The 15,772-nt window shown below is 43.3% G+C and overlaps 1 protein-coding gene across 1 annotated transcript in view; it reads left to right on the top strand.

Moving 5' to 3' along the window:
- The window catches only part of LOC147751600 (solute carrier organic anion transporter family member 1A2-like), an 853,363-nt gene that overhangs the window by 405,673 nt on the left and 431,918 nt on the right, over positions 1–15,772 (top strand). The window contains exon 6 of the mRNA XM_086920549.1: positions 2,874–3,020. Coding sequence (XP_086776675.1) covers positions 2,874–3,020 — 147 coding nt within the window. The remainder of the gene's footprint in view (positions 1–2,873; positions 3,021–15,772) is intronic.

Below are 15,772 nucleotides of genomic sequence, written 5' to 3'. Positions count from 1 at the left end.
GGCAAAACCATAAGAGAGTCTAGTTAAATGCTTAAGTGGTCGAATGAAGTTAGAGACCTAACATGTCACACTAACCCTTGGATCATTATTCCTTCCCCTTTCATGCTCATCAGTGCGGGGCTCCATATACCTGAGCTGTGGCCAGGTGGGGTGGAGCAGTTCTCTCCTACAACTTGGGTGAGTGAGAGTAACCATCTCAATGTTAAAAATTGTGGTGTACTTTGAGAGCCACTAAGTTTCGATTTTACAACGTTTCATTCAGTGCATATAATTTATGTATATTGTAATCCAACTAATTGTCTGATCTGTTGGTTGTTTTCTCTCTGTATGTGTCTGCATGGTTATTACATCTCCGCTGGGTCCTTGGGATTTCACTGAAGGTAGGAGAATGTTCTATTACTGAAAGACCCAGGTGATATTTTTTCATTTGATTTCACTTTTAAAGAGCAGTAGCGAACAAGGTCCTGAAGAAAGCAGCAGGATACATAATCTGATCCACAAATTAGTCTGCAGAAACATGTTGACCACATACTAAGCCTAGAGGCTATTTGTTAAAACCTCTAGCATCGCACGCTTTTTTACTTTTGGGAATAGAAAGGTGGTTATTAAAGTCAGTTTTCCATTCTATTACCCAATTTTATCTGTTCACAGCACAGTTCACTCTTTTTTTCACTTCACACATGCACTGCTCTTGAGCTGTCCCTCCTGACCCTGACACATGGAAACACATAGTAAGTTTCCACACCTACCATCTTAATTGGTTTAAAATCTACCTTCCTGGTGTGAAGGAAACCCATATGATGAACAGGGCGTCCAGGATCGACAGCTGATGGGTATTTTTCCACACAGGAAAGATGCTTTTTCTTTTATGTAGTCCATAGCTTACCTTCCAGACACATACTTGAGCCGTTTGTTTGTTAGACCCACTACTTATAAGTGTACACCAGTATCCAATCTGGGATGTACCTGAGTACTTACCATAACCAGTTTAGGGGAGAAAGCACAGAGACTGATTAGCAGGATCCCAGTCAGACTAGTCAGAAACCATCACAGCACCAGGCAAAAGGTGGGGGTAACCCGTCAGAAGGATACTAATTTCCTACACCAATACTATGCACTTGTTCCACCTTACAGTAGGTATCTGCACATTGACCCCATGGACACGCATAATTAAAGGTGACTTTTTCATAAATAAAAAGAATTTAAATTTGCACAAGTGAAACCTATTTGCTCTGATTACGAGTTACACGGAACTGGGATGGTAAAATGTTCCCTTGCAGAATTTACATTGCAAAGCTATAGCAACACACTAGAACTGTGCAATTACAAACAAAACCCCTTGAAATGGGAAATACTGGGACTGGAGTTACTGGTCCTAAAATCATGTAGAATTCTCTAACCATGGGATTTAACGAATATACTTTACTACCTGCCCTGAGCAAGTGTAAAATGTATGCTGCAGCCCCTGGGTCAAATGAGGTGGAGGAAGGGTGTGTGTAAAGCAGGGTAGGGAAGGGGAAGCTTTGTTCTGGCAGTGTGGAGCATTTGCCAGAAAGAAATGGGCAGACATACTTGGCTGCTTCTGCTAACCAGAGCTTCATGTGACTGTTCTTGTGAGACTGTCATCTGCTTATGCATGCCATGCTGTGGGTAAAGCCCATTAACCCAGTGTGAGACTAGATTAAATAGGAAGGTTAAAATAGTATAATGTAATATACATTTCGGTCTATTGTCATTTTCAACCTTCCTAATCGTTCTGATCATCTGAGGTAGCGGTGACCCAAATTGGACATTGATGGAAATGTGAATATACATTGTTGTCACAATAATGTCTGCATGTGTAATGACTTTTTCTTTGTGCAATTCCAGAACCATAACATACTTCTCTCAATGGACCGAGAACGGTGGAATCCCCCTAAGGATTCTAGTGCTCAACCTCCTGAGTCTGCTCAACAAATAAATACATTCAGTAATATGTCAAGCACAATAGGCTTTAAAAACAAGACAGAGAATATTGTAGTATCAAACCATGAATATTTATTAAAGGCTAGTTGTTTATGGAAGGCAAAATCAGGTTAACATCAAATAATAATCAAAATGTGAATGCTTTAATATTCAAATCAAATTATATAAACATTTTAAAAATCGGGGGATGAACCAGTATGGGGTCGCTTCCATAGGAAGGACAAAGTAAAGTAATTTCTCTCTCAAAGAGAGTACTCTAATATCACCCAACTGTACTCTGCTCTATTCTGCTCTCATCTCTACTCTCAACTGCCCTAAAGACACATGAATTCTAACTTTTGACACCGCTAGCCTCACTCTCATAAAGCCGCCCAATTAGATTACAGCGAGGTGATATAATTAACTACATGCTTGTTAAATTCTCAAGGTTTATCACAATACGAGCTTCTCCGTTTGTCCTTCAAACAGTAAAGGAAAAAGCTCTGCTGAAATGTGAATGACATGATTTCTCTCTACATATAGCAATTGCTTGCCTATGCGTTAATGCCAAATTGATGTAAAATATTTAAAAAACTTCACAATGTAAACGTACAAAGAAACCTACAACTGCATCCTTATTTTGACTCGCAACTGAAAACGAAAGTAATGTGCAGGACATGCAGCTAGGAGAGAAGTGTATTGCTCATAGGCTGCCCTGGAACGCAGCAGATATAATCTATTTCTTCCAGCCCAGAGTATTTCGTAGAGAAAACAACTAGATTCCCTGCATCCATTTCGTTTATAATCTATGTTGGTATTCTCCTCAATTGACTGTTTTCAAGTTGCACGTTCCCTTTTCGAATTCCACATATTTAATGCTTGACATCTATGCAGAAAATGCTAATATATTTTTGCTGATTTTTTTGCAGCCTGTACAAATGAAGATGAGTCTTACATGTGGGTTTATGTCTTGATGGGCAACATTCTTCGTGGCGTGGGTGAGACACCTATTGCTCCCTTGGGAATCTCATACTTGGATGACTTTTCCAGACCTGAAAACTCTCCTTTATATATTGGTAATTACTCAAATAAATAACACTTAGTATTGTTAGTATCATTTACCCATTCAAAAGCATGTTTCCAAATATAGATATTCCTTCACCCACGTTAAAGTAAATTAGTAGCTTAAGTTTCAAATGTTTTCTTTGTATTTAAATCTTCCATTTTGCGCATACCATATGTAGGTGTTTATTTATTGTGTCCAGTGCTTAATTTCTTTTTTTTGTAAACTCTTTAATATATATGTTGACAGATCTACAATTACATGTCTTCTTGAGTGATCATTACATTGACTTAGGGCAAGATGTAGGTAGGCTATTACCGGTCGGTAACAGCCGAAGTCGACCGTTACCGACCAGTAATAGACTTTTCCAATGTAGGAGGCTTTTTTACTGATTCGGTAAATAACCAATCGGTATTTACTGATTCGGCATTTACAAAATCATCATTTACCAATTCGGTATTTACCGAATCGGTAAATGAGATGTAGGAAGCACTGTAAACAGTGCTTCTGGGCTTTAAGGATTCGTTATTTACCACCAACTATTAGTTGGTGGTAAATAACGAATTCCTATGTAAATGGAAATATGTGCATTTACACCTGTGCCATATGACAGACATACATGCCCTTAGGGCATGTATGTGTGCCACATGTGCACACAAGCACTAATCAGGGGTGCAGCAGGGTGTCAAAGTGACACCCTGCCACCCTTGACTTTTTTCCAATTTTACCGAATCAGTAATTACCGATTCGGTAATTGACATTCATTCCGATGGGCCTCCAGGCCCATAGTAATGAATGGCAAACCGGTAAATACCGAATCTTAACGTTTCAGTATTTTTTACCGAATAATTACCTACATTGCATTTACCGATTCAAAAATACCGAATCGGTAAAGTTCGGTATTTTCGAATCGGTAAATCTAAATTACCTACATCTAGCCCTACGTCTCATAAAACAGTATTGTACCTATCGATATATAATTACATGCAACTGCGATTCTTTAGTTCTCATCGTCTGAGTCTCAGTCTATGACAGGGGGGGAACATATGAGTCCTCTATACATGTTCCACTTGCCTCATACTTTTTCCGACTTCTTGGGGCACCCCTGTGAACTTACAGAGCTTTTTTGGCCACTATATCATGTCCTTCTCTCTGCACCATTCTATCAGGGTCAGGGCGTGCGCTGCCCTCCATCTTTGAGCTCTATTCCGTTTGGAAATCATCATCCCTGTTGTTGCCCAATTACAGTCCATGTGGTTGAGTTCCGTTGGTTCCTATATGTTCAATTGGCAACAATTGGGGTCTTTCAAGACTGAGTTTGCACTGATCTCTGAGAGAGTGTTCATTACTGCTGTCCAATATGGTGTAATCAGTGGACATTCCCATATAGTGTGATAGAAGGTGCTCAATTTGTCACATTGATGCATACAGTGCTGGGCTGAGGCTCTACCAATCTTATGCATTATTACCCTAGTGTAGTAGGTCCTGTGTAGTATTTTGAGTTGTATCAGGCGCAGTCTTGAGGAGACCACTACCTCCCTGGGTGATGCAATCGCCTTCTGCCAGTCAGTGTCATTCAAGTCTCCCACCTCTGTCTGCCACAAAGCCCGGAATCGCACCAGTGGGTCACCCTGATTGTTAATAATCTTCTGGTATGTAAGAGGTATTGCTTTTTTGTGTAAGTGATCTGTCAACAGCCGGTCCTCTAAGGGGGATTACTCAGGAAGTATCTCCTCTGCTGGAATGGCTGTGTCCAGGGTGTGTTTAATCTGTATATACCGGAACATTTCAACGGGGGCTATTTCGTATTGTTCATGCAGGTAGGCGAAGGTGACAACTCTCCCTTCCTTCAATAAATCACCCAGTCGTGAGATCCCTATAAGGTCCCACTTTTGAAACCTTTTGCTCCTTCCTAGTGTGCCCAGTCTGCCGGTGTCCCATTTTGGGGTGTGTTGTGTAAGCTTGCCTGCCCAACCCAGGTGCCGTGTCACAGTGTGCCTGATATGAGCCATGTGTTCTGTTGGGCCCATGAGGCCTAGTAATTTTGGTTTACTGTACAGTGCCCTGTTGACTCCTCCTGTTCCAGGAGCTACCCTGTCTGAGCGATATGCAGGGTCATTGTCAGGCACATGGATCCGCTGGTTAATGATTGTCAATTGTGCCTAGTAATATGCCCGGACGTTGGGCAGAGCGATACCCCCATCTTACCAACTTCTAGTTAATTTACTCACGGCTATCCATGCCGGTTTGCCGTCCCAGAAGAGGTTAGTGACCTCTGAGTTTATTGCTTTAAAATAGGAATCAGGGATGCGATAGGGTGTGTTGTGTAGGGCATACAGAAACCTGGGCAGCGCCATCATTTTAAAGACGGCTGCTCTACCCAGTAAAGTGAGTGGTCTTCCAGTGTTTGATATCTTGCCTCTGCTCTGCAACTGTGCTAGAAGATTGAGCACGTGGAAGGCAGTTTGGATCTGACATCACATGTATCCCTAGGTATTTAAAGCTGTCTGTTGCTACCCTGATTGTGCAGCCCCTAGGCAGTTTGGGATGTGGTCCATGTAGAATGTACAATACCGACTTTTCCCAATTGATCATATACCCTGACTCCATTTCAGCCTTGCTGTGTCCTGCGTCACAAAGGGAGTTCTAGTGAAATATGCCTGTTGGCCACCACATGGGTGATAGGGTTGGTGTTCAGCAGGCGAATCCAGGAGCAGAATTTAGACCCAAACCGATACGTTGGAGGACAGCAAAGGGAAACACCCATTCCACAGAGTCAAAAGCCATTTTCACGTCAAGGGATATGGGATATGATTGCTGCATCCACCCTTATTGTGTGTTTATGTCCTAAGACATTATGTAGGTGTCTGAGGTTCAGGGCTGTGTTTCTTCCTAGCATGAAACCCGATTGATCCGGATGGACCAATTTGGTGAGGTAAGGGGTTAACCGGAGCACCAATGTTTTGGCCAAAATCTTGGCTTCTGCATTATTCAGCTATGTCAGTCGGTATGATGTGCACTCCGTAACCGGTTTGCCAGACTTATTGATAGTTACTAAAGTGGCCAGACGCTGAACTCTAGGAAGCTCGCCATGGGCCTGGCTTGCTTCATACATTTTCAATAGGTAGGGGGTCAATTTATCAGCCGTGCATTTATACAGTTCCATTGGAATAGCGTTGTGGCCACTCGCCTTACCAGACTGTAAATTGTGGATGGCTACCTTGAGCTCGTTCTCTGTGATGTCTGCCTCGAGCCCTTGGGCTTCCCCTGCTGTGAGCACTGCCAATCGTATGTCTCAAAGGAAATTGAGCCCTTTCTGAACTGTGGTCCAGTGCTTAATTTCTGAAAGAAAGAGTGTCAGTGCCTGGAACCCTGTTTAGAGGCCGGTGACCGGTGCACTTCAACGAGGACCACCGAATTCCAAGGCTGATAGTCTCAAATTCACTCCCTGCTCCCTTTTCTCGCTCATGAGGTTCCTGCTTTCTCCCTTTGTGATGGGTTGGCATATTTCTTTTCCTCCTTCTTTTTGATCTATGGGCCAAAAGTACAAGCCCCTATTGTTACCACCGCATCACTCTCCTCGAAATTGTGGGGGCAATAGGGGCTTAGCCTTATTTACAAGGCAGAGTTAAACCACTTAAAGTGGCTTAATGCTGCCTTGTAAATCAGCTTTTGTAACAACAAGGGACCCCCAATTAAGTCAGCTAGGGACCTCGGGGAGCAATTTTCTAAAACAACAGTGGTCCCATGCAAAGTTCAGTTCACATCCAATAAATATAGACGAAATAAATTCTATATTTTAGAATTACATGTCCAGCCGGCCAGAGGTCCTTCAAGTTTACTCAATAAACAAAATTTCAGAATGAAACAAGGATACCTTCCACAATGCCCCTGTGAAGTACACAAGCCTGTGCCCAACACAAGTGGGGTGATTACAGTTGAAGAAAATAGGAAAGGTTTTAAGGCAAACAAGCGTTTTTCTGTTTACATATTCATTGCACAGAAAATATCAAGAAGCACCATTACATCAGTTTAAACAACCAATTATGTTTGTATAAGGTGCATGAGCAAGTCGACGGCGTTTCAGTTCCCCTAAAGGGTCATGGGAACCATCATCAGGACAAACAAATAGTTGCCTTATTTCACTAAACCTCAAATTGCCGAGGCAGTGCGTGATTAACAATGGGCAAGACGTTGCTCAATATCGCCCGGACCAGCAGTCCGAATTAGGACAGCGGGTGCCGTGTTACAGAGTCGTAACTGGACGACGCCAGGGTAAGCCAGAATCGGCGATCATGGAGGTATTCCCTGTAAATCAGGCCCCCTTTCATGCTATGGTTAGCGTGGAAGGGGTGTGCAGTGGGTGTTGCAGTGGACGTTTCACCGCAACACCCACTGATTTAGGCACTGCTCCCTATGTACAAGGGTGCAGTACATAGGAGGCAGCCCCAAAATTAAGACCAGGGCAAACACGGTCTGAAGTTGGCGAAACGAGTATAAATGCATTATCTCTCCTCGTTTTTTCTATTTCCATGTATGCTGCCTTGTGCAGCGCACATGGAAAAAGCAAAATGCCATGTATTGTTTATGTACAAGAAGGTGCCCCTTCCTGTGCATAAACAATCTTTAAACCCTAGTACAGTGCATTGAGTGTGCACAGGTCGTGTAAATCCAGATACTGCTGGTGGGCCTCCAGCACTGGTTGTGCCACCCACAGAAGCAGCCTTGTAAAATGTGTCTAAGGTCTGCCATTGCAGAGCCTGTGAGCAGTCTGGTACTGTCACACTGACTGGGCAAGTTCACCTACTTGCCAGTCCCTAAACCTTCCCTTTTCTTCATTTCAGTCACCCCAATAGTAGTCCCAAAGGCAGGGTGCATTGTAAGTATAAGGTAGAACATGCCCTGTTGTGTGGCATGTCCTTATAGTGAATTACAGCCATTTTAGTTTTTCACTATTGCAAGGCTACCTGTTCTCCAAAGGCCAGAATGGGCTGTTAGAATTTATTCATTGTATAATCCAAACTGACTCAGAGAACATGGTAGAAATTTTGTATGCCTGGACTAAGAATGGTAAAATGCATCTTTTAGTGAAGTTGGTTTCAACATTCTGTTTTTGAAAATAATACTTTTAGGAAGGAGGTATTTTCTTGCCTAACCTTTCAAGCCTGCCTCTGCTAGGTTGTGTATTCCGTGTCTGGAGTTTGTGAGTGACAGGGCTGGGGGATTTCAAGAGACAGGATGAGTCAGCCCTGTGATGACTAGAGAGATCTGCATCTAGATGGGAGGGCACCTGAATCTTGAATAGGGCTGTGCTTGCCTTCCACAATGCTGGCTCCACCTCCTGGGGAGCGGCTGCTGTCTCTGGCCTGCACTGTGAAAGGAAAGGAGAATTCTGGTAAACAGAGTGCTTAAGCACTGATTTAGACTGGACAAAGGCCCCTCTCCCCTCAGAGAACAAAGGATTTTGGGGTATAAATATGGGACCCTGTTCCCATGAAATTAGATCACTTTTGGACTACAAGAAGAAACCTTTACTGAGGAGAGGGACCTGAAGAAACTGAGGAGAGACTGTTCCCAAGCTGAAGTGCTGCTTGGGGATTGGCTGCAGTGGTTGCCTTACTGCCAAAGGAAGGAGAAAGGAACTTTGTGTACTTTGCTTTCAACTTGTGAAGGATCTCCACGGGTTTGGAAAAGAGCTTGCCTTCAGCTGATGTCTCAGGGACAACAGACTTCAACCCCCAGCTCCCCAGAATTCTTTTGGAAGTGCCTGCTGCTGTTTTGGGCCTTCCGAGGAACTGCGTGTCCCAAGGAACTGGAAGCACGAATCAACAAGATCGCCGCTATATTTGTCGCATTGTGCGGAAGCTTCACGCATCGCGGGAGAAGAGTTTCACAGCTGAAGCTGTTGCCGTCGCACTTCTGAACAAGGGTGTCGCCGCTGCAGTCCACGCATCGAACAGAGAACTTCTCGCATCCCCGGAGAAGCGTGCCTCATCTGGAAGATCTTCACGTCTTTATTTCTTTGCACCTGAACTTTGCCGCATTTCCCTCACTGCAACATTGCTTGTTGTGGACGCGCAACGCATCGAAAGGTACATTGACGCAAAGTGTCGATTTTTAAGAACTTAACTTAACTAAGCTAAAACTACCATCTTAAAGTAAGAGTATTGTGTAATTTTGTTGTTTATGGTCTTGTGGTAAATCTATATAAAATATACTTATTTTTTATATAAAAACGTTGTGTGGTGTCCATTAGGGGTGGGCAGACATCTCCATTCCGCCCACAGAATAGGCAGAGATTTGCCTCTTCCGCCTTTCGCAATATAGGTGGAGAAACGAGGCAAATCTCAGCACACTCGGGCCGTAATGGAAGTTGGCTGCCCGCCTCCCACCCGCCTCCCGCCTGCCTCCGGCCCGCAGTATTAGATTACATTACGAAACCTAAAATAACATTTAAAAGAAAACTTACCTTATCACCGGCACATCCTTGTTCATTGTGCCTTCTTCTGGTAACTGCGCATGCGCACGAGCCTTCGCATGCCCATTCCTGGCGAGAAATGCGCATGCGCGGGCTCCTGCGCATGCGCAGTTCCCAGAAGAAGGCGCGATGGACAAGGATGTGCCAGCGATAAGGTAAGTTTTCCTTTAAATGTTATTTTAGGCTTTGCAATGTAATTTAATACTGCAGGCGAGTGGGATGCAGGAGGTGGGCGGCGGGAGGGCGTTGCATAACTGAACTACGCACAGAGGCACAGAGATTGGTTCAATCTCCGTGCCTCTATGTGTATGTCCCTTACGTGACTTCCGCCCACCTCTAGTGTCCATCTGTGGTGTTGTCACTGGGTTACTGTATGTGGTCACAAATGCTTTCCACACTACCTCTGAGATAAGCCTGTCTGCTCATACCAAGCTACCAAGGGTGTGAGCAGGGGTTATTTTAGGAGTGTAATCCCCTTATCCAGACTAGAGGTAAGGGTCCCTATTTGTCACAAGTACCTACCTGTGCCAACTAGAAACCCTAAACCTAACATTAACTTTGCCGGTTATTAGGCCAACAAACACTTGTAAGTTCTTGCGGTATTAATGACCAGTTCTCGTTGTTCAAATGCAGTCCTAATTCAATGCTATGCAGTGCGTAATGCAGTTTGTATTGTCAGACTAATGCAGTACGTAATGCAAGAATAAGGCACTCCACAATGCAAGTAATCAGGCAGTTTGTAAAGCAAGAAAAATGCAATCCTCAATGCACGTCATCAGGTAGTTCGTAATGGAAATATAACGCACTCCTTAATGCAAGTAATAAGGCAGTTTGTAATGCAAGAATAATTCAATCTGCAATGCACGTAATCAGGCAGTTTATAATGCAGGAATAGTACAATCTCTAATGCGAGTAATTAGGCAGTTCGTAATGCAGGAATAATACCAGGCCAATCGACGTCATCAGCGGGGGCATCACTAGCCCCCAACCATAGATAACAGTCCTGAACTTCCGAGGGCGGCCCCGGTACTGCCGGGAGGTCCTGGCTGCTGGAGGACTCAACGCGTCTAACGCAATGCAGCGAGAGAGACGGGAGCACTCCTGTACTCCTCGTGCATGCCTCCCCAGGCCACATATGCTTGCCGCTCCTGACCGGAGTTCAAGCCTTACCTGGGGGATGTGCTTCCTCGCGCTCTCGCTCTTCCCGCTCGTTGGACGTCCTGCTGAGCTTTCCCGATGACGACGCAGCTCTTACGGTGCTGCTTTCTCCGTTGCTGGAGGTCTTGGGCAGATTCCTCTTGCAAACAACGATCACGATTGCCTCACAACTTTGGTAGCTATATAAAATCCTTCAGCACATTAGGGCTCGGGCCGGTGGTGGCGATCTTCATCTGCAGCCTCTGTTACGATGACGGTTTGGGCCTCAACAGCTTCATTGCAGCGTGGACAATGATTCACGCTGCGGGGGCACTGCATTCATGGGGCACTTTCCAACCAGCTCCTCGGACCCCACGGCAGTCTCAAGATGCACATGCACACTCATAAAGCGATACTGAGACTCGGATGGGTTTTGATTCACACAGTCTCGGGCAATGCTTACAAAGGTCTCAGGCTGCAAAAAGCACACGCACACAGCGCCGCTGAGACACACTTGGAAAATTTGATGTTCCTAAGTTTCCACAACAGGGAGCCAGCTCTCATCGGGCCGCAGCACACAGTAAAAGTTCTTTCAAGCAGGGGGACACAGCACACAGCAAAGTCCCTTAACCTCTCCTTAGTTAAATCAGCAAACTGCAGGCCAGCCCCAGAACACACAGCAAGGGTCAGTCCTTTTCTTCAGTATCTTCAGCTGTTCTTCCTTGGCAGAGGTTCCTCTTGACCACAAAGTAGTTTCAATCCTTTTCAGTCATGATCGGTCCAACGTTCGGGGTTTCAGCTCTCATAGTTATACACCTCAATGTCTTTGAAGACTTTGTGTTCAGGGGGCACTGACCCCTGTCTAAATCAGTTCTACAATTTAAAATCTCAACTATGTTTGTCTGCTGTGAAAAAAAACTAACATGCCACTAGACTCACGCTATGATCTGCACGGTCGCCACCTCCCGCAGAATGAACCCTGCCCTTCATATTTATCCAAGAAGACGCCACCGGTTTGTGCGATACCTCTACTCAACTGCCCAAAATCCGCCCTCGAGTGGATTTGCAAATTTTTCTGCAATTTTGCGAGATTTGCGGATTGCAAAATTGCCGAAAATCCGCAAAATCCGCGAGCGGAACGAATTTTGCGCCCACACTTACATGGCATACTCCACAACTCCTGATCATATAAGGCTAGACCTAGTTTTGTAAGACCAATCACATGGTTCAAATGTACACACAATAGGATCATGTAAACACCTGATATGTGAGACACCATGTACCATAGTGTCTCACAAAGGAAATCCTGCATACTGCTGTTGCAGGGTTGACACTGTCATTTTGTCATGTCTGCATTACACATAAAATCACATACACAAACCAATGACTATGTAAGAGTCCCTTACAATGCTATTGTCCAGGTAAGTATGGGGCACAAAGAGACACTAAAAATACACACATCAAACATATGCGTATGTGGCTGCTTAATGTCACGGTGTAGTCATTCATTTGTAAATGCATCATCCTGGACTTGTAAAATATACCACCTTTCAATGTTCACATTACACAGATTGCACAGTGGGTTACACTGTGCTGTGATGCAGTGACTAGCTAGAGACTGCAATTGTACAGCCCAAAAAATGCTTTGTGACTGTGACCAGGCCTAAGAAGATAAATGGAGTTGTGTGTTCCCCAGTTGTTAATCGCCTTCCAATCAGTGTGACATGTGCCCCTTAAGGTTAGATCATCATGGAAGTGTGTGCGTTTCAGTTAGATGTCCTTTTCAACAGAAAAAACCTGCATCTAGCCATGGATTTACAAAAACATTTCAACAATTAGATTAGACATTAGGCTAGTGTCAATGACAACCTTGCCACAGGTGGCATGCCACTGTAGGTCAATACCATTCAAGGCTGTGTATTCATCTGATACATGTCCTGTGCCCATGGTGAGTATAAGGTGAGCATAATTCTGGCAGTGTTCCGACCCTGTTTCCGCCAAGGACTCCACTTTTTTCCAAGGTGTCTATGGTCTTTATTGCCTAGTGCCTTTAAATGTCGCTGGCAGTCATTACATCTTGCTTTTGTTTGGGTACATCATGTGGCTGGTGTGTGTGTCTATGACATGTCTCAGTACGTTACAGTGTATTACTGTCTTTACAAGGACACAGCAGTTGTATGTGTTAGTTGAATGTATATATAGTGTATGGTATATGAATGTTTGTCAAAACACAAACCGAGAAAGGAGGGTCATAGGGAAACCAAGTTTAGAGACCTACTACTAGTTCACTTCCCCAGCTACACAATATGAACAACACTAAGAACATAGGAGGTCTGTAAGTCAGTTATTCTGACCCGACTGACATGTAATAAACTAGGTCAGTGGGTGCTACAGTCACCATTGGGTAAATGCTAAGGAGCAAAAGATAAGGGGGAAAAAACATGTGCAGTGAACTCAAACCACAGAGAATGGAGCTAGATCAAAAACTGGTCGACAAAATCCAGATCTTTTCATAGTGGATAACCATCAAGCAGACCAAGTGATCAGTCATATCATTTGGTGTCCAAAATGTGACCCGGCAGGTCCTTTGATCATCAAGACCTCATACCGCACAGAGAGTTGTAGATGCTGGATAAGGTCTACAGTTGGCTCTGAAACACTATTTGCTGGCCAGTTTGTGATAATAGAGTGAAAACACAGTGCAACTAACCAATGTGGTGACTTAAAATAGGGTGATATGTCTCAATGAACTATTTTAATGAAAGACAAGGCACATCCCCTAATTAAAAACGGAACAGCGCAAAAGACAGTATCAAACAAATAACTGTCGTAATAAGGGCCAACATGTTTCTGCCTATCGGGCCAAACATCCCATGGCTTTTATCAGGGCCACTGTTCTTGACTTGCTGCTACTGTTAAGAATTAAGTGAATGATACACCAAATAAATCAGTGAAAAAAGAAAGAAAAAGAAGGTATAACTGTTATGGACGATACAACCTGTACCTACAGTTATTTTCTAATCCTCCATATCATTGGATGTCAAAATTAATCTGTGGAAAAATAATACCCTTTTTAGTACAGTGTCTTAAATAGTTCGCAAACACATGTGTTCCCAAAATCTCTTATAAATCTAAAGGTACATTAATTAAATTCTGCTCACCCAGAATGACGTGCTCAGGTATACGAGGCCCCGCTCTGTGGATCAACATAGTTGCAAACAAGAAGAAGCCGTCACCTCTCCCAACATTATATAGGATGAAGCAAGCATGTCTACACTCCCTGTTGTCTTTGTCATCTACGTCCACAATTTAAACTTAAATGACAGAGCTAACTCCCATATCTGGAAAAAACCCATTAGATCTGCATCAACATGATGCCTATCTTTTATCCCAATCACACACTATATAGCTTAAATTTGTAAATCATTTAAAAATCAACACTATAAAAAATCGTTGTGTTGCTTTTACTGTATTTAGTTCAATAGTCATTCTATTCAATAGTCATAAGGAATAGGCTCAAATACCCAACCTCTTCTGTACTAAAAGCAATGACTGGCTTCCTCTATCTGCAATAGTTACTATTTGGCTGATTCTTACCTCTCCGTCTGTGCCACCAAACCGTCCTGAGGCTTGGGGGAGGCACCGACCTTGAGGAACTCAGCTTTTTTATCTCACAAAACACCACAGGGGACTACTTTATCTTCGTTTTTTCTCGTTCTTTACATATGCCCAATAATTATTGATTAACAACTGTACAGTGCTCTAAACGTTCTGTAGTTTCGCGGAAGGATTTCTAGCCCGTTTTTACACGGCGTTTTTCGCCGCAACAAGAATGAGCAAGGCAGGTTACACTCGAATAAAACCTTCTAAGAACTCAGGACGGTTTGATGGCACCGACGGAGAGGTATGGATCAGCCAAATAGTAACTATTGCAGATAGAGGAAGCCAGTACCTTATTTTTCTTTCTTATTTCACTGATTTATTTGGTGTATCATTCACTTAATTCTTAACAGTAGCAACAAGTCAATAACAGTGGCCCTGATGAAAGCCATGGGACGTTTGGCCCGATAGGCAGAAACATGTTGGCCCTTATTATGACAGTTATTTTATTTCATACTGTCTTTTGCGCTGTTCCGTTTTTAATTAGGGGATGTGCCTTGTCTTTCATTAAAACAGTTCATTGAGACATATCACCCTATTTTAAGTCACCACATTGGTTAGTTGCACTGTGTTTTCACTCTATTATCACAAACTGGCCAGCAAATAGTGTTTCAGAGCCAACTGTAGACCTTATCCAGCATCTACAACTCTCTGTGGGGCATGAGGTCTTGATGATCAAAGGACCTGCCGGGTCACAGTTTGGACACCAAATGATATGACTGATCACTTGGTCTGTTTGATGGTTATCTACTATGAGAAGATCTGGATTTTGTTGACCAGTTTTTGATCTAGCTCAATTCTCTGTGGTTTGAGTTCACTGCACATGTTTTTTCCCTTTTTTCCCTTATCTTTTGCTCCTTAGCATCTACCCAATGGTGACTATAGCACCCACTGACCTACTATATTACATGTCATTCGGGTCAGAATAACTGACCTATAGACCTCCTATGTTCTTAGTGTTGTTCATATGAATGTTTATCACACAATTGGAATTATAGTGATGACATGCTTTTTAATTGTAAAGTTGTACAGTAGCTAGCTTTGTAATGTACAGCTCATTCTGGCCTAATACCACAGAGTGTGAGAGTCTGGGCATTTCCCAATTCTGTGAAGTGGACATAGGCCACATCATGTTCATGTGATTTTCAATTTGATTCTGTATTGCAATATACATGGCAGTGTGTTTGCTTATACAACCAGAAAATTATGCATCACATGAGAGTATGATAAGCAGCAGGATGGGAATGTATTGTCTGTCCCAGGCTGCTGTTATTTGCAAGGTGTGGTCAAGCTTTACAAGGAGTAGTTGTATGATAAGTGACTTTGAGTATGTCTACATGGCCGAAGAGGATGTGGGTCATGCTAATGGTAACCAAGACACAATGCATGGTACTTCAAGCTTGTAGTTGTGTTTTTTGTTCAACTTGTTTTTTGCATTGTGATAAGCCTTATGTTGTTAATTCAATTAAACCTATTGTGTTTCCTGCTTT

This window comes from Lissotriton vulgaris, chromosome 1_1, assembly GCF_964263255.1.
Source record: "Lissotriton vulgaris chromosome 1_1, aLisVul1.2, whole genome shotgun sequence".
NCBI lineage: Eukaryota > Metazoa > Chordata > Amphibia > Caudata > Salamandridae > Lissotriton > Lissotriton vulgaris.
This window is presented reverse-complemented; position numbering and strand designations above follow the sequence as displayed.